This window comes from Macaca fascicularis, chromosome 10, assembly GCF_037993035.2.
Source record: "Macaca fascicularis isolate 582-1 chromosome 10, T2T-MFA8v1.1".
In the NCBI taxonomy this organism is placed as follows: domain Eukaryota; kingdom Metazoa; phylum Chordata; class Mammalia; order Primates; family Cercopithecidae; genus Macaca; species Macaca fascicularis.
The window spans coordinates 87,850,036-87,872,013 of NC_088384.1; the positions used below are offsets into that span (position 1 = coordinate 87,850,036).

Consider the following 21,978-nt stretch of genomic DNA (forward strand, 5'->3'; position numbering starts at 1 on the left):
GGGCGTGGAGGTGGGCGCCTGTAGTCCCAGCTACTCGGAGGCTGAGGCGGGAGAATGGCGTGAACCCGGGAGGTGGAGCTTGCAGTGAGCCGAGATCGCACCACTGCACTCCAGCCTGGGTGACACAGTGAGACTCTGTCTCAAAAAAAAAAAAAAAAAAATCCCATTTGTCTACTTTTACTTTTGTTGCCTATGCTTTTGAGGTCATGTTCATAGAATTTTTTCCCAGAACCATGTCCTAAAATATTTCACCTGTTTTTATTTTATTACTTTATTTATTTATTTTTGAGACAGTCTCACTCTGTCACCCAGACTGGAGTGCAGTAGTACTATCTCGGCTCACTGCAACCTCCGCCTCCCAGATTCAAGTGATCCTCCTGCCCCAGCCTCCCGAGTAGCTGGGACTACAGGTGTGCACCACACCTAGCTAATTTTAGTATTTTTACTAGAGATGGGGTTTCACCATGTTGGCCAGGCTGGTCTCGAACTCTTGACCTCAAGTGATCCACCCACCTCAGCCTCCCAAAGTGCTAGGATCAGAGTCGTGAACCACCGCGCTCGGCCTCCCCGATGTTTTTAGTTGTTGCATAGTTTAAGGTCTTACGTATCAGTCTTTAATCCATTTTGAGTTGATTTTTTTTTTTTTTTTTTTTGAGATGGAGTCTCGCTCTGTCCCCCAGGCTGGAGTGCAGTGGCGCGATCTCAGCTCACTGTAAGCTCCACCTCCCGGGTTCACGCCATTCTCCTGCCTCAGCCTCCTGAGTAGCTGGGACTACAGGTGCCCGCCACCGCACCTGGCTAATTTTTTGTATTTTTAGTAGAGGCGGGGTTTCACCATGGTCTCGAACTCCTGACCTTGTGATCCGCCCACCTCGGCCTCCCAAAGTGCTGGGATTACAGGTGTGAGCCACCGCGCCCGGCCTTGAGTTGATTTTTGTATATGGTAAGAAATAGGTGTCTGGTTTCATTTTTCTACCTTCAAATATCTAGTTTGATCAGCACCATTTATTGATTTTTCAAATTTAAATTTTATTTTAGAGATGAGGTCTCACCCTATTGTCCAGACTTGTCTCAGAATTCCTGGGCTTAAACCATCCTACCACCTCAGCCTCCTAAAGCTAGCACCATTTATTGAAAAGACTGTCCCCTCCCCAAGGAATGTTCTTGGTGCCGTTGTCAAAAATCAGTTGGCTATAAATATGTGGATTCGTTCCTGGGTTCTCTATCTATTCCATTTATCTGTGCGTCTGTTTTTATGATAGTACCATGCTATTATGGTTACTTTAGCTTTGTAATGTATTTTGAAGGCTGGTAGTTTGATGCCTCCAGCTTTGTTCTCTTCGCATAGGATTAGTTTGGCTACATGGGGTCTTTTGTGGTTCCATGTGAATTTTAGGATTTTCTTTCTTTCTTCCTTTGTTTTTTTCTTGAGACAGAGTCTGGGTCTTGTTGCCCAGGCTGGAGTGCAGTGGCGCAATCTTGGCTGACTACAACCTCTGCCACCTGGGTTCAAGCGATTGTCCTGCCTCAACCTCTGGAGTAGCTGGGATTACAGGCATCTGCCACGACCCCCAGCTACTTTTTGTAGTTTTAGTAGAGATGAGATTTCACTATTTTGGCCAGGCTGGTCTTGAACTCCTGACCTTAGGTAATCTACCGTCCTCGGCCTCCGAAAGTGCTGGGATTACATGCATGAGCCACCGTGCCTAGCCTGTTTATACATTATTTATGGCTGTTGTATCCTTACTAATTTTTCTTTCCATTTGTTTCATCAATTAGAGAGGTAGTGAAATCTCAGACTGTAATTATGGATTTGTCTCTTTATAATTTTTCCTTCATGTAGTTTGAAGCTACTATTAGATGCATAAATGTTTAGGATTGTTATGTCATCTTGATGAACTGGCCACTTTTTTATATATATATATATATATATATATATATATATATATATTTTTTTTTTTTTTTTTTTGGTTGGACGTGATGCCTCACACCTGTAATCCTAGCACTTTGGGAGGCTGAGGCGGGCGGATCACAAGGTCAGGAGTTCGAGACCAACCTGGCCAATATGGTGAAACCCCATCTCTACTAAAAAATACAAAAATTAGCCGGGTGTGGTGGTGCACACCTGTAGTGCCAGCTACTCGGGTGGCTGAGGTGGGAGAATCGCTGAAACCTGGGAGGCGGAGGTTGCAGTGAGCCAAGATCGTGCCACTGCACTCCAGCCTGGGCTATAGAGCAAGACTCCATCTCAAAAACAAACAAACAACATTTACATATATATACACACACACACATATATATATGTGTGTGTGTGTGTGTATATGTATATATACATATTTATGTATGTATTTTTGAGACAGGGTCTCACTCTGTCACCCAGGCTGGACTGCAGTGGAGCAATCACACCTCACCGCAGCCTCTACCTCCTGGGCACAGGAGATCCTCTTACCTCAGCCTCTTGAGTAGCTAGGACCACAGATGCCACTACCATGCCCAGCTAGTTTTTATATTTTTTGTAGAGACAGGATTTTGCCATGTTGCCTAGGCTGGTTTTGAACGCCTGGGCTCAAGTGCTCCACCCACCTCAGCCTTCCAAAGTTCTGGGATTACAGGTTGAGCCACTGTGCCTGGCCCCACTTTAACAGTTTGAAATGATCTTCTTTATCCTCACTGAAGTTCTTTGCTCTGAAACCTACTTTGCCTGATATTAATATAATCACTCCAGTTTTCTTTTGATTGGTGTTAGCATGGTGTGTCTATATTTAAAGTGCATTTTTTATAGGCAGCATATAATTGGATCTTGCTTTATTATTTAATATTATTGTCACTGCATTTTAATTGGAATAAGTGCATCTATTTTAGCCTTGACATGCTATGCTATTATTTTGTGTGTGTGTGTGAGTCTCTCCGCCCCAAAAATATTTTTTTAGGAGATGAGCCAAATGATTGTTCTCAAATGAATAATGCCTAAACTATGTTTTCATGGCCTATCTTTTCTTCCCTGTCATCTTGTTGCAGTTTAATTCCTTTATCAGGGGTCAGTTTATATGCTATGTGATTAAGTGCTGTTTCTTCCATGAAGCCTTTACTTGATTGTTTCTTTCTTACTCTGTTTTTGTTTTTTGTTTTTGTTTTTTTTTTGCAGACAGGGTCTCACTGTGTCACCCCATCTATAGATCAGTGGCATGATCACAGCTCCCTGCAGCCTTGACCTCCTGGGCTCAAGTGATCCTCTTGCCTCAGCCTCCTGAGTAACTGGTACTACAGGCACATTCCACCATGCCTGGCTAACTTTCTCAGTGTTCCCATAACACTTTTGTTCTATTTCATTAAAAATGTTTATCAAGGCTGGGCTAGTAGTTCATGCCTGTAATCCCAGTACTTTGGGAGACCAAGATGAGAGGATTGCTTTAGCCCAGCAGTTTGAGACCAACCTGGGCAATATAGTGAGACCCCCATCTCTAATCTCTATTTATATAATATTGAAAAGCAAAAAAAAAAAAAAGTTTATCAAAGTAAAACATGGCCACGGTAACATCACAATACTTAGAGTTTATGTTAAAATAACACCTTCCTCTTCCCATCCCTATCCCCTGTCCTTTTTCTCAAACTCTTATTGGTTTTGTTGTTGTTGTTGTTGTTGTTGTTGTTGTTGTTGTTTTAAGACTTTGAGTCTCGCTCTGTCCCCCAGGCTGGAGTGCAGTGGCGCGATCTCGGCTCACTGCAAGCTCTGCCTCCCAGGTTCACACCATTCTCCTGCCTCAGCCTCCTGAGTAGCTGGGGCTACGGGCGCCCGCCACCACACCCGGCTAATTTTGTGTATTTTTAGTAGAGATGGGGTTTCACCATGGTCTCGATCTCCTGACCTCGTGATCCACGTGCCTCAGCCTCCCAAAGTGCTGGGATTACAGGCGTGAGCCACCGTGCCTGGCCTGTTGTTTTTATATTTTGTTTTACAAGTGGGATCTCACTGTGTTGCCCAAGCTGGTCTCAAACTCCTGGGCTCAAGTGATCTTCCTGACTCTGTCTTCCCAGTAGCTGTTTTAACTCACTATTTTAACTTGTGTGGTTACATTCATAATGCCTGATAGTATGATTATATCAGCAGTATTTACAATGTTATGATTATGTAAATATTGTTCAATGCCAAGTCAGTAACTGTGATGCAATTTCATCCCTTCTTGGTTCTCTTTGGCTGTATTTAGTTGTATTGTCACAACTGCTGAGCCACATAAAGATGATTCTGACATCAAGAGATCAGTGGATTTGCTTTTCTTTAAACTTTATCAATTTCTTAAATTTCTGCCACATTTTATCTTGCTTCATATTGGACAATGACCCTTGGAAGTTATTACTGCTTTTTTGGGAGAGCATTATTATTTTTACTATCTTTTCTGCCTTGTTTCCTGGACCTTATATCTTTCTTCTGGATATACTCCTTTATTATGCAGGAGTGCATCCTGAGGAAACTTTCTTTTTATTTATTTATTTATTTTTTTGAGACAGAATCTTGCTCAGTCGCCCAGGCTGGAGTGCAGTGGCGCGATCTCAGCACACTGCAAGCTCCGCCTCCCGGGTTTACGCCATTCTCCTGCCTCAGCCTCCCGAGTAGCTGGGACTACAGGCGCCCGCCACCTCGCCCGGCTAGTTTTTTGTATTTTTTAGTAGAGACGGGGTTTCACCGTGTTAGCCAGGATGGTCTCGATCTCCTGACCTCACGGTCCGCCCGTCTCGGCCTCCCAAAGTGCTGGGATTACAGGCTTGAGCCACCGCGCCCAGCGGAAACTTTCTTAAATTAGTACAGGAGAGGAAAACTTTGAGTTCTTATATATTTGAAAATGGCATTGTTCCACTTTCATATACAATTGAAAGTTTATCTTAATACGGCATTATAGATTGCAAATTATTTTTTATCACTACTGTAAAGACATTGTTCCTTTACCTTCTATTTTTTTTGTATCGCTGATGAAAAATTCAGTGCTTATCTAATTTTCGTTACTTCGTAAGTGATCTTTTTTTCTTCTTTATGGAAGCTTTCAGAACTTTATCAGTGTCCTGAAATGTCATGAGATTGTGTGTGGGATGCTTTTTTTAAAGGTAGTACCTGGCCGGGCGTGGTGGCTCAAGCCTGTAATCCCAGCACTTTGGGAGGCCGAGACAGGCGGATCACGAGGTCAGGAGATCGAGACCATCCTGGCTAACATGGTGAAACCCCGTCTCTACTAAAAAATACAAAAAACTAGCCGGGCGAGGTGGCGGGCGCCTGTAGTCCCAGCTACTCGGGAGGCTGAGGCAGGAGAATGGTCTAAACCCGGGAGGCGGAGCTTGCAGTGAGCTGAGATCCGGCCACTGCACCCCAGCCTGGGCGACAGAGCAAGACTCTGTCTCAAAAAAAAAAAAAAAAAAAAAAAAAAAAAAAGGTAGTACCTTAGGCTGGCAAATAGGCAAGTCCCGGATACTTCATTTCTGTTTCAACCAAAGTAGCTTTTATAAACTGGTCTTCTTATAAGGTTTAACTGGAACTAAGGATTTTGTGGCTTAGACGGGGTGTGTGTGTGTGGCTCATCTCCAATTATTTTCCTTGGGATTTGAGTGCTGACTAGCTTTTGGTCTCCCACAGTTGACAACACTTACTACAAAGAGGCAGAAAAAGAAAATCTTGTGGAACAATCCATTCTGTCAAACGCTTGTTCTTCCCTGGAAGTTGAGGCAGCCATATCAAGAAAAACTCCTGCCCAGCCTCAGAGGTAAGACTGTTTGGAATCTCAAAATGGTGGTTATGATAATAATGTTCAAAGGATAGTTACTGGACAGAGCATCTGTTATGTGTCCATACTGTGTTTTGGACACCTTTACGTTACTTTTTTTTTTTTTTGAGACAGAGTTTCGCTCTTTTGCCCAGGCTGTAGCGAAGTGGTGTGATCTCAGCTCACTGCAACCTCCGCCCCACCATGTTCAAACAATTCTCCTGCCTCAGCCTCATGGGTAGCTGGGATTATAGGCACCTGCCACCACACCCGGCTAATTTTTGTATTTTTAGTAGAGACGGGGCTTTGCCATGTGGCCAGGCTGGTCTCAAACTGCTGACCTCAGGTGATCCACCCGCCTCAGCCTCCCAAAGTGCTAGAATTACAGGCGTGAGCAACTGCGCCCGGCTATGTTAGCTTTTAAAATCCTCATAATAATGGGTTTGTGTGGTTGGTATAAATTAAGAAAAATCCGTATAACATTTATGAGTTGTAGGTAATATGCTTAATTAATTAATTTATAGATAAGGGCTCAGAGATACTAAGTTGCTTGCTTAAGGCAAGTTTATTTCAGAGCCAAGATTCAAACCCTTATCAATCTGTTTCCAAAGGCCTTGTATGGATATAGTTGTTACATCTTCCTAATGTCAAATATCTTTGTTCTTCTGTATTACTTTAGCTTTTTTTTTTTTTTTGAGACAGGGTCTTGTTCTGTCACCCAGGCTGGAGCTGGAGTGCAGTGGTGGCACATAGGTCACTGCAGACTCAAACTCCAGGGCTCAAGTGATCCTCCTGCCTCAGCCTCCCAAAGTGCTGAGACTATATAGGCATGAACCACTGCATTCAGCCAATAGACAAATTTTTATTTTATTTATTTTTGAGACAGAGTCTTGCTCAGTTGCCCAGGCTGGAGTGCAGTGGCATGATCATATCTTACTCTAGCCACAACTTCCTGGGCTCAAGCAATCTTCCCACCTCAGTCTCCTGAGTAGCTGGGACTACAGGCACAAGCCACTGTGCTCAGCTAATATTTTTGTATTTCTTGTTCAGAAAAAGTTTTACCACGTTGTCTAGGCTGGTCACGAACTCCTGAGCTCACTGAACCCACCCACCTCTGCCTCCCAAAGTGTTAGGGTTACAGGCGCGAGCCACTGCACCCAGGCCAGAGTATGAATTTAGTTTTTATTTTTTATTTTTGTGAGATGGAGTCTCACTCTGTCGCCCAGTCTGGAGTGCAGTGGCCGGATCTCAGCTCACTGCAAGCTCCGCCTCCCGGGTTTACGCCATTCTCCTGCCTCAGCCTCCCGAGTAGCTGGAACTACAGGCGCCCGCCACCACGCCCGGCTAATTTTTTTGTATTTTTTTAGTAGAGACGGGGTTTCACCATGTTAGCCAGGATGGTCTCGATCTCCTGACCTCGTGATCTGCCTGTCTCGGCCTCCCTAAGTGCTGGGATTACAGGCTTGAGCCACCGCGCCCGGCCTCAGAGTATGAGTTTATAATCAGGGTTTAGTGTTTACCCTCTCTGTGGTTCTCTTGCTTCTGAAATTTTGCCTTAAAAATTTGATCTTTTTTTTTTTTTTTTTGAGACAGGGTCTTGCTCGCTTGCCCAGGCTGGTGTGCGATGGCATGATCTTGGCTCACTGCAGCCTTGACCCCTCAGGCATAAGCAATCCTCCTGCCTTAGCCTCCCGAGTAGTGGAGGCTACAGGTGCAGGGCACCACGCCCAGCTAATTTTCGTATTTTTTGTAGAGATGGAGTCTTGCTATGTTGTCCAGGCTGGTCTTGATCTCCTGAGCTCAAGTGATCTGCCCACCTATGCTTCCCAGAGTGCCAAGATTACAGGCGTGAGCCACCATGCCTGGTATGTGCCATCTTTTTTTTTTTCCCCCAGACGGAGTCTTGCTGTGTCGCCCAGGCTGGAAGAATGCAGTGGCGCAATCTCGGCTCACTGCCACCTCCGCCTCCTGGGTTCCAGTGATTCTCCTGCCTCAGCCTCCCAAGTAGCTGGGACTACAGGCGCCCATCACTACTCCCGACTAATTTTTTTTTTTTGCATTTTTAGTAGAGATGGGGTTTCATCGTGTTAGCCAGGATAGTCTCTATCTCCTGACCTTGTGATCTTCCCGCGTTGGCCTCCCAAAGTGCTGGGATTATAGGCGTGAGCCACCGCACCTGGCAGAGTAGGGAAAGCTTTCTTAAACAGGACACACATAGAAAAGCACTGACCATAATGGGGGTGGCAGAGGTTGATAAATTCAAGCACATTTATCTAATTAAAAGATAAAGAGATGAAAATTCAACCCCTAGAGTGGGAGAAACTATTTGTAACACATGAATCCTACAAAGGGTTTATATCCAGAGTATACAAAGAATTACAAATCAATTAGTAAAGAATTGACAAGCCAGTAGAAAACAGGCAAACGACTTGAACTAGCACTTATGAAAAGGACAAACAAATGGCCGATAAACGTGAAAATGTACTCAGTTTTACTGATCATCAGAGAAAAGCACATTAATTTCCTAAGACCCACCAATCTTATTTTTTTTTTATAATAGCTAAAATGAGGAGATAACTCATCAACAGTAGACTGAATAAATAGTGGCATATCCCTACAATGAATATTATACAGCAGTGAAAGTCAATGAATTAGAGCTGTGTGAATTGATGTGGTTGAATCTCACAAACATAAAGTTGAGTGAGATAAGCCAGACAGAAAAGAATACTTGTAGTAGTCTGGTTACATTATACAAAATTTTTTGTTTTTCTTCAAAACTAGCATACCATGTTTATATAATACATGCTTATTTGGTAAAGCAATAAGGAAATTATCTAATGATCACACTTGACGTCAAGATAGCAGTGGTTGTCAGTGTTCTTCTGTATCTTGGCCTAGGTGGTGATTTCATAAGGTCTTCCACTTGGTAGTCATTTAACTATTTTTGTTTTGGGCACTTTTTGGTATGTATTAGATCTGTCACTATGCTCTTTGTTTTGTATTCATCTTATTGATTTATTTGTTTTTAGACAGAGTCTTACTCTGTTGCTCAGGCTGGCATGCAGTGGCACGATCATGGCTTATTGCAGCCATGACCTCCTGGGCTCAAGTGATTCTTCTGCCCCAGCTTCCTAAGTATTTAGCACCACAGATGCGCACCACCACTTGGGACTAATTTTTTAAAAATTTTTTGGGCCGGGCGCGGTGGCTCAAGCCTGTAATCCCAGCACTTTGGGAGGCCGAGACGGGTGGATCACGAGGTCAGGAGATCGAGACCATCCTGGCTAACACGGTGAAACCCCGTCTCTACTAAGAAATACAAAAAAAAAAAAAAACTAGCCGGGCGAGGTGGCGGGCGCCTGTAGTCCCAGCTACCTGGGAGGCTGAGGCCGGAGAATGGTGTGAACCCGGGAGGCGGAGCTTGCAGTGAGCTGAGATCCGGCCACTGCACTCCAGCCTGGGCTACAGAGTGAGACTCCGTCTCAAAAAAATAAAAATAAAAAAAAATAAATAAAAAAAAAAAAAAAAATTTTTTTGTAGAGACAGGGTCTTGATATGTTGCCCATGCTTGTTTGAACTCCTGGCCTCAAGCAATTCTCCTGCCTCAGCTTTCCAGAGTGCTGGGATGACAGGCATGAGCCACCATGCCCAGCCAAGTTTTTCTTTTTAATCACTTTACTGAGGTCACATTTATAGACACCAATGTATTTAAGAACTAAAATGTTATGGTTGAATTTAAAAAACTATCAACAAGAGAGATCAGATTTTTAGAGTGGAGAGAATAGCACTCCATTTTATTGCCCTTTGTAGTTTGACATCCTTTCACATTTCTGAGGAACATTTAGATATCTGTAGTATATATGTTTATTATACATTTTGTCAATTTCTCTACCATAGAAGATCTCTTAGGCTTTCTGCTCAGAAGGATTTGGAACAGAAAGAAAAGCATCATGTAAAAATGAAAGCCAAGAGATGTGCCGCTCCTGTAATCATCGATGAAATTCTACCCTCTAAGAAAATGAAAGTGTGAGTAGCCACAACTTCTTACTGCCAAGGGTAGACATATTGTACCTTGTATACCACTTGTAAGTTTCTTTTCTGAGTTTACACTTTAGATTGAATAGAATAAAATTAAAAATGGTACATCTGCAATATGTTTGGTGCACCTCAAGCTTGAGAAATGCCTAAAACTGTGACCATGGTGCGGTGAATTGTTACATGTGTCCTGGAGGGCACTCACATCTTAGTTGGCATAGGTTTTACCTCTTTTTGTTTTTATGTTTAATAACAAGCTGCATACATGTTTGTTCATATTTTTATTAAGAATATATTTTGCTGCAAGTAATAGTCTATTCAACTGGAGTGGTTTAAAGAATAATGAATTATTTGTTCACAGAGGTCTAAAGCAGTTAGCTGCTGGCTTTGGTTCAGTGGCTGATTTTTAGCTTTTTTTTTCATACTTGCTCTCAAGATGCTGCTCTGTATTTCTTAGCTTTTTTCTTTTGCTTGTTGTCTCATTGGCACAAGATGGCTGGTATATCTCTAGGTGTTGTATTTATGTTTAAGAGAAGAAGAGAGCAGTAAAGGAAAAAGGGCAGCATCTATACCAGGAAACTTAAGTCTTTCCCAGCAAACCTTAAATTTCATTTCATTTGCCTAGACTTGTGTCACTTGGATTCCCTAGTTGCAGTAGAGGCTGTTGAAGCAAGTACAATACTTACTTGTAGTTTAGTGCGTTGATGCTCCTCCTGAAATTGGGGTTTTATTAATAAGAGAATAGATATTGGGATGGCAATTAACTCTGCCATTTGATCGTTTGATGGTGAGCAGTTAGAGTCCCTCCTTATTCTTCTGAACCACCACTAGGTAACTCTTATCTTGATAGAAGTTGGCTTTCTCAAAGTTTACTCATTGAAGCCATTAGTATATATGATGTAATGATACTATTGGAAGAATCATGTGGTCAAAGCATGCTTGTTATCCTATAGAATGAGAAAAGTTAATCCATATGCAGCAGATTTGGGGAGGAGGGTACAGGCTATGCTTCAGGGAATTGAAAACATATTTTTTGTTCTTTTGAACTCAAGTTCTAACAACAAAAAGAAGCCAGAGGAAGAAGGCAGTGCTCAAGATACTTCTGAAAAGAATGAATCTTCCCCAGAGAAAGCCAAGGGTAGACATACTGTGCCTTGTATGCCACCCATAAAGTAAGTTTCTTTCCTGAATTTAAACTTTAGAATGAATGGTGTAAAATTACAGACTTATATCTCCAATCTGTTTGGTGTACCTGGAGGTTGGGAAACTCCTGAAGCTTTGACCATGGTGAAGTGAATTGTTACATGTGTCCTGAAGGGTGCTCAGATTTTTAAATTTTTATTTAATTAATTGATTTTAAAGACAGGGCCTCATTCTGTTGCCTAGGTTGGCGTGCAGTGGTGCAATCATGGCTCACTGCATCCTTGACCTCCTGGGCTTACCTGATCCTCCCACCTCAGCCTCCCAAGTAACTGGGACCACAGGCATATACTATCATGCCTGGCTAACTTTTTTTTTTTTTTTTTTTTTTGCGACATAGGCTCACTCTGTTTCCCAGGCTGGAGTGCAGTGGCACGATCTTGGCTTACTGCAATCTCCGCCTCCCAGGTTCAAACAACTCTCCTTGCTCAGCCTCCTGAGGAGCTGGGATTACAGGTGTGCACCACCACACCTGGCTAATTTTTGTATTTTTAGTAGAGGTGGGGTTTCACCATGTTGGCCAGGCTAGTCTCAAATTCCTGACCTCAAGTGATCTGCCCACCTTGGCCTCCCACAGTACTGGCGTGAGCCACCGTGCCCAGCCTACCTTTTACATGTTTTTGTGGAGATGGGGTTTTGCTATTTGCCTAGGCTCTCAAACTAGACCTCAAGCAATCCTCTTGCCTTGCTCTCTCAATGTGCTGGGATTACAGGTGTGAGCCACAGTGCCTAGCTGGTGCTCAGATCTTGAACAGTCAGAAAAATATACTGTTGAGGCAAATTTAAAAGAAATATAAAAGGAAAAAGTTAGCAATGGTTCTTACCATGTAAATGGAACATTTCTTATTTTTCCAACCTCCCTGCTGGGTTTTATCCAAGCCAGCATACATATTTTCACAATCAGTTAATATAAAACCTTGGGTTCTGCTTTATTGACTTGCCATAAGACTATTTCAGATTTTGTTTCTGTGCTGCTACAAAATCTTCACATTTATCCTTTTTTGATAGATTAATATTCTATCAAATTATATTTAACTGTTTTCTGTTGAAAATGTAGTTTCCAGCTTTTCACGATTATAAGTAATCAGTCAACAACTTTATAGGCAGAGCCATTTCTTTGAGTGATCTCCTCAGAATAAGGAAGGAGAAATTCCCCGCAAGGAATGACCAGTTTTGTCAGTGTTGATATTTATTGCCAATTTTACTTCTGAAATGGAAGTACCACTTTATAGTACCGTCGACTTTTTTTTTTTTTTTTTTGAGATGGAGTCTCACTCTGTCACCCAGGTTGGAATGCAGTGGCATAATCTTTGCTCACTGCAACCTCCGCCTCCTGGGTTCAAGTGATTCTCCTACCTCAGCCTCCTGAGTAGCTGGGATTATAGGCATGCATCATCATACCCAGCTAATTTTTTTTTTTTTTTTTTTGTGAGATGGAGTCTCGCTCTGTCGCCCAGACCGGAATGCAGCGGCACGATTTTGGCTCACTGCAACCTCCGCCTCCCACGTTCAAGCAATTCTCCTGCCTCAGTCTCCCATGTGGCTGGGATTACAGGCACCTGCCACCACACCTGGCTCATTTTTTATTTTTAGTAGAGACGGAGTTTCACCATGTTGGCCAGGCTGGTCTTGAACTCCTGACCTCAAGGGATCCGTCCCCCTCAGCCTCCCAAAGTGCTGGGATTACAGGAATAAGCCACCATGCCCGGCCCCGGCTAATTTTTATATTTTTAGTAGAGATGGCGTTTCACGATGTTAGCCACGCTGGTCTCAAACTCCTGATCTCAAGTGATCTGCCCGCCTCAGCCTCCCAAAGTGCTGGGTACAGGTGTGAGCCACCATGCCTGGCCTGAAGTGCCATTGGCTTTGAATTAATATTTTTATTTTCTTACTATCTCTTCTGCATTGTTTGTTAACTTTTAAAATTGTTTTGGTTTTTTAAATTCATATAATATGGCATCAAATTATTTAAAAAATTTAGTTGTAAATTGATAATTTATAGTTGTATATATGTATGCAGTACAAAGTGATGTTATGATTCATGACTACAATTTGGAATAATTAAATCTAGTTAATTAACATATCCGTCACCTCAAATACCACTTTTTGTAATGAGAACATTTGGGGTGTTTTTTTTTTTTTCGAGATGGAGTTTCTCTCTTGTTGCTCGGGCTGGAGTGCAGTGGCGAGATCTCAGCTTACTGTAACTTCTGCCTCCTGTGTTCAAGTGATTCTCCTGCTTCAGCCTCCTGAGTAGCTGGGATTACCGGCACTTGCCACCATACCCAGCTAATTTTTGTGTTTTTAGTAGAGATGAGGTTTTACCATGTTGGCCAGGCTGGTCTCATACTCCTGACAGGTGATCCACCTGCCTCAGCCTCCCAAAGTGCTGGGATTACAGGCATGAGCCACCGTGCCTGGCTGGAATTTATTCTTTTAGTGTATTACTATTATTAATGATATCCTTCACCCTGTGCAGTAGGTCAAAAGAAAAATCTTTTTCCTCTTGTCTGAGATTTGTTGTACTCTTTAACCATCATCTCCCCGTTTCCCCCAACCCCCAGCATCAAATTATTTTAATTTTTATGTATTTGCTGACAAGATTGTATTACTGCTACTATTGTAAACATTTTTTCCATATTTCCTCTTGGGTGAATTATCTGTTTCCTTTTTATTTTTTTTCTTATTGGTAACCTTATTTGTCTATAAATGTCCTGGTGATATTTTCCTTACTAAGAATGGCTACTCTGTATTGAACGTTACCATGTGTCAAGCACTTCAGAGATATCATCTGATTGAACAGTCACAAATAGGATGTAAGCAAGAGTATTTACACTCTCATTTCACAGTGGAGAAAACTTAGGCTCAGGAAAGTTAAATAGTTCTCTCAAGATCATTACAGGCAGCAAATGAAATGACAGGGTTGGGATTTAGTCTGCTTTACTTCTGAGTTTCTTTCTTCTGTTACATGTATTTTATGTATATTAACCTTTCGTTGTAGATACTTTCCTCATTCTACTGGTCTTTTTTTGTTTTTGTTTTTGAGACAGGGCCTTGCTGTGTTGCCTTGGCTGGTCTTGAACTCTTGGGCTCAAGCAATCTTTTCGCCTCAGCCTTCCAAGTAGCTGGGATTACAAGTGCATGCCACTGCACCAGGCTTCTACTGGTCTTTTAGTTTTTCTTGTGGCGTACAACCTAATCTTTTTTGTCATTGTTGCTGTTGTTGTTTTTGGAGATGGAGTCTCACTGTGTTGCCCAGGCTGGAGTACAGTGCCGCAATCTTAGTTTACTGTAACCTCCACCTCCCGGGTTCTAGCAATTCTCCTGCCTCAGCCTCCTGAGAAGCTGGGATTACAGGCGCCTACCACTACAGATAGCTAATTTTTGTGCTTTTAGTAAGATGGGGTTTCACCATGTTGGCCAGGATGATCTCGAACTCCTGACCTCAGGTGATCCACTTGCCTCGGCCTCCCAAAGTGCCTGGGATTACAGGCATGAGCCACTGCACCCAGCCCAATCTAATCATTTATGATTATATTTGTGGATATTTTGTAATATATTCTAATCTATTTTAGTTATTTTCTTCTGAATTTTTTTTAATATTTTGGTATAAAGTGTGCATTTTCTTGTCTTTATTTATTTATTTATTTTTTGAGACGGAGTCTCGCTCTGTGGCCAGGCTGGAGTGCATGGCGCGATCTCGGCTCCCTGCAACCTCCACCTCCCAGGTTCAAGCGATTCTCCTGCCTCAGCCTCCTGAGTAGCTAGAATTACAGGCGTGTGCCACCACACCTGGCTAATTTTTGTATTTGTAGTAGAGGCGGGGTTTCACCATGTTGGCCAGGATGGTCTCAAACTCCTGACCTCAGGTGATCTCCCCTCTTCGGCCTCCCAAAATGCTGGGATTATAGACATGAGCCACCATGCCCGGCCAAAGTGTGCGTTTTTATTTATTTTCATGGTGTTATCTAGTTAAGTTAACATCTATTTATTAGATGATATTTTTTGGTTTTGATGATTATTTTATCACAGGTTAAAAATATTATATAATGCCTGTAGATTCTTTTGAGTCACTGAGCACCTTTCTCCTCTCCTCTCTTCTCATTTACTGATTTTCTCTTTAGGCAGAAGGTTCTAAAAAGTACTGAGGAGCAAGAGCTGGAGAAGAGTATGAAAATGCAGCAAGAAGTGGTGGAAATGCGGAAAAAGAATGAAGAATTCAAGAAACTTGCTCTGGCTGGCATAGGTGAGCTTGGCTATGGTTGACTGATTCATGAGGGGTGGTTCTTACACTCTTGCTAGGTGTTTTTGAAGTCTTTTTTTTTTTTTTTTTTGAGCCAGAGTCTCGCTCTGTCGCCCAGGCTGGAGTGCAGTGGCCAGATCTCAGCTCACTGCAAGCTCCGCCTCCCAGGTTCACGCCATTCTCCTGCCTCAGCCTCTCGAGTAGCTGGGACTACAGGCGCCCGCCACTACGCCTGGCTAATTTTTTGTATTTTTTAGTAGAGACGGGGTTTCACCGTGTTAGCCAGGATAGTCTTGATCTCCTGACCTTGTGATCCACCTGCCTCGGCCTCCCAAAGTGCTGGGATTACAGTTTTGAGCCACCGCACCCAGCCTACTACTTTTTTTTTTAGTTTGCATATAACTGAAAGGCCTCAAACCCAATAATACTCAATGAATATGACACATATATTAGTGTCCCTGAGGACTACTTCAAGTTTTGGGTTACATGTAGATAGTGAACAAAGTTAGATCCATGGTAACAGAAATAGCAAAAGGACTGGAGTAAAGGGGATTTACTGGTGTTCCTTATCTTAATGTTATCTGTGTGTTTTACTGTGTTCCTCACTCAGGGCAACCTGTGAAGAAATCAGTGAGCCAGGTCACCAAATCAGTTGACTTCCACTTCCGCACAGATGAGCGAATCAAACAACATCCTAAGAACCAGGAGGAGTATAAGGAAGTGAACTTTACATCTGAACTACGAAAGCATCCTTCATCTCCTGTAAGTTGGTAGACTAAAGGAGCATTTCTTTTTTTTTTTTTTTTTTTTTTTTTTTGAGACGGAGTTTCACTGTTGTTGCCCAGGCTGGAGTGCAGTGGCACAATCTCGGCTCACCCGCAACCTCCACCTCCCAGGTTCAAGCGATTCTCCTGCCTCAGCCTCCCTAGTAGCTGGGATTATAGACATGTGCCACTATGCCCGGCCAATTTTGTATTTTTAGTAAAGACAGGGTTTCTCCATGTTGGTCAGGCTGGTCTTGGACTCCCGACCTCAGGTGAACTGCCCACCTTGGCCTCCCAAAGTGCTGGGATTACAGGCGTGAGCCACCACGCCTGGCCAAATGAGCATTTCTGTTACTAATATTCATTTAGGATTTTACGTGTAGCATTTGTGGTCACTGTTTATAATAGTATAATTGAGAAAAAATCTTTGTGTCTATAAAGTTGTGTAAAATATAACAGATCTTTTTTTTTTTTTTGAAATGGAGTTTCACTTTTGTTGCTCAGGCTGGAGTGCAATGGCGCGATTTCGGCTCACTGCAACTTCTGCCTCCTGGGTTCAAGTGATTTTCCCGCCTCAGCCTCCCAAGTAGCTGGGATTACAGGTGCCTGCCACCACGCCCAGCTAATTTTTGTATTTTTAGTAGAGACAGGGTATCCCCATGTTAGCCAGGCTGATCTCAAACTCCTGACCTCAGGCGATCCACCTGCCTCAGCCTCCCGAAGTGCTGGGATTACAAGCGTGAGCCGTCATGCCTGGCCAATATAACAGATCTTATAGGAGAAATAGGGTTGGGGCAGACCAGTCAAATCTCATGCTGCTTTGTTACCAGAGCACCAACAAAGTCAGTAACAATCATAAGTAAAAATTCTAGTACTAATAATCTCCACTTGCATTTGTAGTCAGTATCATCATTTTTTGAAATTAGTTATTTGCATTCTTAAACCCTGAGGTTATGCTTCTTTCTTTGAGATACAGGTCCTTGAAGGATTTTGCTTCTAATTAGAGACAGTTTTATCAAAATTACTGGTTCAAGGAATAGGAATTGGCTTCTTCATCAGTCACTTTAGGGGATGTATGGAGAGATTCCACTGATTCAGGAAGCTGCCTGACCTGATGCAGACCCAGAGGCCCAATCATTTTTTTTTTTTTTTTTTTTTGAGACGGAGTTTGGCTCTGTCACCCAGGCTGGAGTGCAGTGGCGCGATCTCGGCTCACTGCAAGCTCCGCCTCCCGGGTTTACGCCATTCTCCTGCCTCAGCCTCCTGAGTAGCTGGGACTACAGGCGCCCGCCATCTCGCCCGGCTAGTTTTTTGTATTTTTTAGTAGAGACGGGGTTTCACCGTGTTAGCCAGGATGGTCTCGATCTCCTGACCTCGTGATCCGCCCGTCTCGGCCTCCCAAAGTGCTGGGATTACAGGCTTGAGCCACCGCGCCCGGCCTTTTTTTTTTTTTTTAAATGAAGTTGAGGGTGAGATTCCTTTGTGCAGCACATTTTGTCTTCAATTCTAAGATAGCTTACTCTGGATTCCTTCAAAACATTGACATGGTTGGGGAAAAATTACCTATGTACTATTCCAGAACATAAGATTTGTTAAGTGCTAGATCCTTTCTTCCTTTTTTTTCTTTTTTTCTTTTTAATGAGAATAGACTAGTTATAACCCTTGCTCAAGGACAGACAAACTTCAGAATAATCATCTTGGTTTTACACAGGCCTTTTTTATTGATCCTCTGTGCCAACTATGTGGCTTATGGTAGATGTGAGCTCTTCCATGACATTTCATTTGGGGAACAACTTTTCTCTTTACAGGCCCGAGTGACTAAGGGATGTACCATTGTTAAGCCTTTCAACCTGTCCCAAGGAAAGAAAAGAACATATGATGAAACAGTTTCTACATATGTGCCCCTTGCACAGCAGGTTGAAGACTTCCATAAACGAACCCCTAACAGATATCATTTGAGGAGCAAGAAGGATGATATTAGTAAGTTTCCTACCAGTATCACTGTTGGATGGAACCTCTCCTATATTCCCTCTGCTTACATCTTAAGCACAGATTTGTCTTTAGCTGAAATCCTAGTTTTTCAATTAAAGTATGGCATGTGACTGTGCAGACAACAAATGTATCCTTCAGAATTTTTCAAGCCAACCAGCTATCTGTCTTATACCCATCAACCATCTTGATCCTCCTCATCAATAACTGGCCAAGGGGAATGAATTAAGGCAACCTGAGATGTTGTTACATGCCCTTAATGGACATTTTTGCCATGTGTCAAAGTGTCACATTGCATTTAGTTACCTATAGAAAATGAAGGCATTTCATTCATTCATTCAAGGCTATGTGCTTTTTATTCAGTGGTCCACCAAAATTTTTACTACTACTAACCAGGCACACTGTGTTAGGTGTATAGAGGTAAATAAAATGGACTTGGTGCTACTCAACATCAAGTTTCTAATTCAAGTTTCAAAACTCTACATCAAGTTTCTGACATCAAGTTTCAAAAGCCCTTACCATAATTTGTAGCGACCTATTTATCTCTGTCATTAGAGATAAATTAACTAGTTCTTTGCATTCTTAAACTGTCATTAGAGATAAATAGGTCACTACAAATTATGGTAAAAGCTTTTGAGGAGGAGGGAGATGCAAAAGTCAAAGGAGGTGGGAGATAGGGAGAGCATGTCTGAATGTTGAGAAATCTTGTCAGAGATAAAGAGGCTGAAGGTACGAGAGAGAGGAGATAACTAATGGATTAAGTCCCTGAACAGGCAGGTATTGGAGGGATACTTAGCACAGGTGAAGTGAGTGTTCTTTAAAAGGAGGATGGAAGAGTGGGAGGAATGGGTGCAAATACTGGGGGAGTTTGTAGATTTGGTGGTGAGCAGATGAGTGGATTCTAATTTAATAGTTTCTATCTTTATGGAAATAATTTCTACAAGAAGGAAGGTGAAATCTGAAGGGTGAAGGTGGTATAAAATAGTTGTTGGGAGTATAGGGATAGTATTCTGGATAAAGCAGAATGTGGTTGTTTTACTTTTGAGGATCTCTAAATTTTTTATATCCTTGCATAGGCATTTTTTTTGAGACAGAGTCTCGTTCTGGCTGTCATCACCCAGGCTGGAGTGCAGTGACGCAATCTCAGCTCACTGCAATGTCCATCTCTTGGGTTCAAGCGATTCTCGTGCCTTAGCTTCCTGAGTAGCTGGGATTACAGGTGTGTGTCACCATGCCCAGCTACTTTTTGTATTTTAAGTAGAGACCAAGTTTTGCTGCATTGGCCAGGCTGGTCTTGAACTCCTGGCCTCAAGTGATCCCCCCGCCTCGACCTCCAAGTGCTGTGATTACAGGTGTGAGTCACTGCGCCTGGTCAAGTGTAGCATTTTTAAATATTGTTATTATGTTCTAGTAGCCAAAATGATTTTGTTAGATTTTATAGTATGAAAATAATGAAATATTCTTCTTTATTCTAATGGAAATTTAAATATTAAGCATAACTTTTCAAATAATATATGACTCAGAGTCTGATATGTCATGCTTTTAGAATACTAGTCCTGGCAAATGGAAAGAGAAATTATACTATGCAATTTTTATTTAAAACTTTGTACAGTTACAGCTAAATAATGGTTATATGTATCTTTGAAACATGGCTTATTTCTAAAATAGATTTGGTTTTGATCTACCACTGTTACGTGACAAGACCTAAATTGAAAGATTCATTCTATATTAGTTATGAAAATTGACAAGGTTTCACTGGCCAAGTAAATTAGTATTTTCAGTGAGTGGTGGTGATATCTTAATATTGATGCTTTAACTTAGTTTTTAATTTTCTCCATTTGATTTTCTATATATAAGAGGTGGTCTTGTTGCTTTTATATTGATTTCATAAAATTGGGAGTTTTCACTTGGTCTTTTTTTGTTTTGATTTTTATTTATTTATTTATTTATTTTCCTTCTTGTTTTGCTTTTTAGAGACAGGCTCTTGCTCTGTCACCCAGGCTGGAGTGCAGTGGCATGATCATGGCTCACTTCAGTGTCCAACTCCTGGGCTCAAGTGATCCTCCTGCCTTAGCCTTCCAAGTAATTGGGACTATAGGTGCATGCCACCATGCTCACCTAATTTTTATATTTTCTTAAGAGACAGGGTCTCATTATGTTGCCCAGGCTGGTCTTGAGCACCTGGCCTCAAGCAGTCCTCCTGGTTTGGCCTTCTAAATTGCTGGAATTACAGGTTTGAGCCATTCTATTCAGGCTTTACTTGGTCTTTAGGAAGGCCTTATATCTTTTTTTTTTTTTTTTTTTTTTTGAGACTGAGTCTTGCTGTGTTGCCCAGGCTGGAGTGCAGTGGCACAATCTCGGCTTACTGCAAGCTCCACCTCCCGAGTTCACACCATTCTCCTGCCTCAGCCTCCTGAGTAGCTGGGACTACAGGTGCACGCCACCACGCCCGGTTAATTTTTTGTATTTTTAGTAGAGACGGGGTTTCACCGTGTTAGCCAGGATGGTCTTGATCTCCTGACCTCGTGATCCACCCGCCTCGGCTTCCCAAAGTGCTGGGATTACAGGCGTGAGCCGCCGCGCCTGACCAGGAAGGTCTTATATCTTAAAGCTGGAATAAGCAAAAATTTTTTGTGTTAATAACAAGCAAAATAATTGGCATTGTCAATAGAAAGTCTAGGCCTGGCCAGGCACAGTGGCTTAACACCTATAATCCCAGCAATCTGGGAGGCTGAGATGGGTGTATTGCTTGAGCCCAGTAGTTCAAGACCAGCCTGGGCAACATAGTGAAACCCTGTCGCTACAGAGAATATAAAAATTAGCTGGGTGTGGTGGTGCATGTCTGTAGTCCCAGCTGCTTAGGAGGCTGAGGTAGGAGGATCACCTGAGTCCAGGGAGGTTGAATTTGTAGTGAGCCATTATGGCCCTGCATTCTAGCCTGGGCAACAGAGTGAGACCCTGTCTCAAAGAAAATGAAAGCCAGTCTAGGCCCTTACAGTGATAAGGAACCTATCAGACCAGACATGGATGGATTTTCAGTTGAGAAGATGACAGTAGAGTTTACCCAAAGGCTACCTTAGTCATACCCCTCAATAAAAGAGGAATAGGGGAGAAGTAACTGAATGTTGGTTGGTTTTACCCATGTAAGCTGAGCTGAGGGTTGTGGGCCTGCCACTTTGTGGTTGGTTTATCCCTCTCTGGGCTACATAGGTGAATCAGCACTTAAAAGTAAACTGGGTCTTGCCAAGCTAGATGAACGTCTGTCATCTCTGTTTACAGACCTGTTACCCTCCAAATCTTCTGTGACCAAGATTTGCAGAGACCCACAGACTCCTGTACTGCAAACCAGACACCGTGCACGGCCTGTGACCTGCAAAAGTGCAGCAGAGCTGGAGGCTGAGGAGTTCGAGAAACTGCAACAGTAAGTCCCACTGGCAGTATCTGAGGAAGAGTTCCAAGAACCTGCCTACTTTATTTTCAGTTCTGTAAGGATGACAGTTGCTATTTTTCTTTCCATGAAAATTTATGGCATTTGAGCAGTATGCTCTGCAGGCTACATCCCTGCCTTTATGATTTAAGGACTGTAGTGGGAATATGGAGATATCCTGGAGTATAAAGTGGTGAAAATTGAATCCAGGCTGGGTGTGGTGGCTCACACCTGTAATCCCAGTACTTTGGGAGGCCAAGGCAGGAGGATCACTTGAATCCAGGAGTTTGAGACCAGCCTGGGGCAACATGGTGAAACCACGTCTCTACAAAAAATACAAAAAAAATTAGCTGGGCATGGTGGCACACATCTGTAGTCCCACCTACTACGGGGCAGCCTGAACCCAGGAGGACAATGCTTCAGTGTGCCAAGATCATGCTACTACGCTCTAGCCTGGGTGACAAAACGAGACTGACACACACACACACACACACACACACACACCCACCCACACACACACACACACACACACACACACCCCGCCCCCGCACAAAATCGAATCCAGAGGTTGGA

The 21,978-nt window shown here is 42.7% G+C and overlaps 1 protein-coding gene across 20 annotated transcripts in view; it reads left to right on the top strand.

The window, feature by feature from the left end:
* Positions 1–21,978, top strand: part of TPX2 (TPX2 microtubule nucleation factor) — a 61,565-nt gene that overhangs the window by 21,273 nt on the left and 18,314 nt on the right. For all 20 annotated transcript variants that reach the window (XM_065522949.2, XM_045362710.3, XM_005568639.5 and 17 more), the window contains 7 exons: positions 5,621–5,747; positions 9,645–9,773; positions 10,835–10,954; positions 15,107–15,228; positions 15,836–15,987; positions 17,798–17,969; positions 21,258–21,399. In XM_065522949.2, coding sequence (XP_065379021.1) covers positions 5,621–5,747; positions 9,645–9,773; positions 10,835–10,954; positions 15,107–15,228; positions 15,836–15,987; positions 17,798–17,969; positions 21,258–21,399 — 964 coding nt within the window. The remainder of the gene's footprint in view (positions 1–5,620; positions 5,748–9,644; positions 9,774–10,834; positions 10,955–15,106; positions 15,229–15,835; positions 15,988–17,797; positions 17,970–21,257; positions 21,400–21,978) is intronic.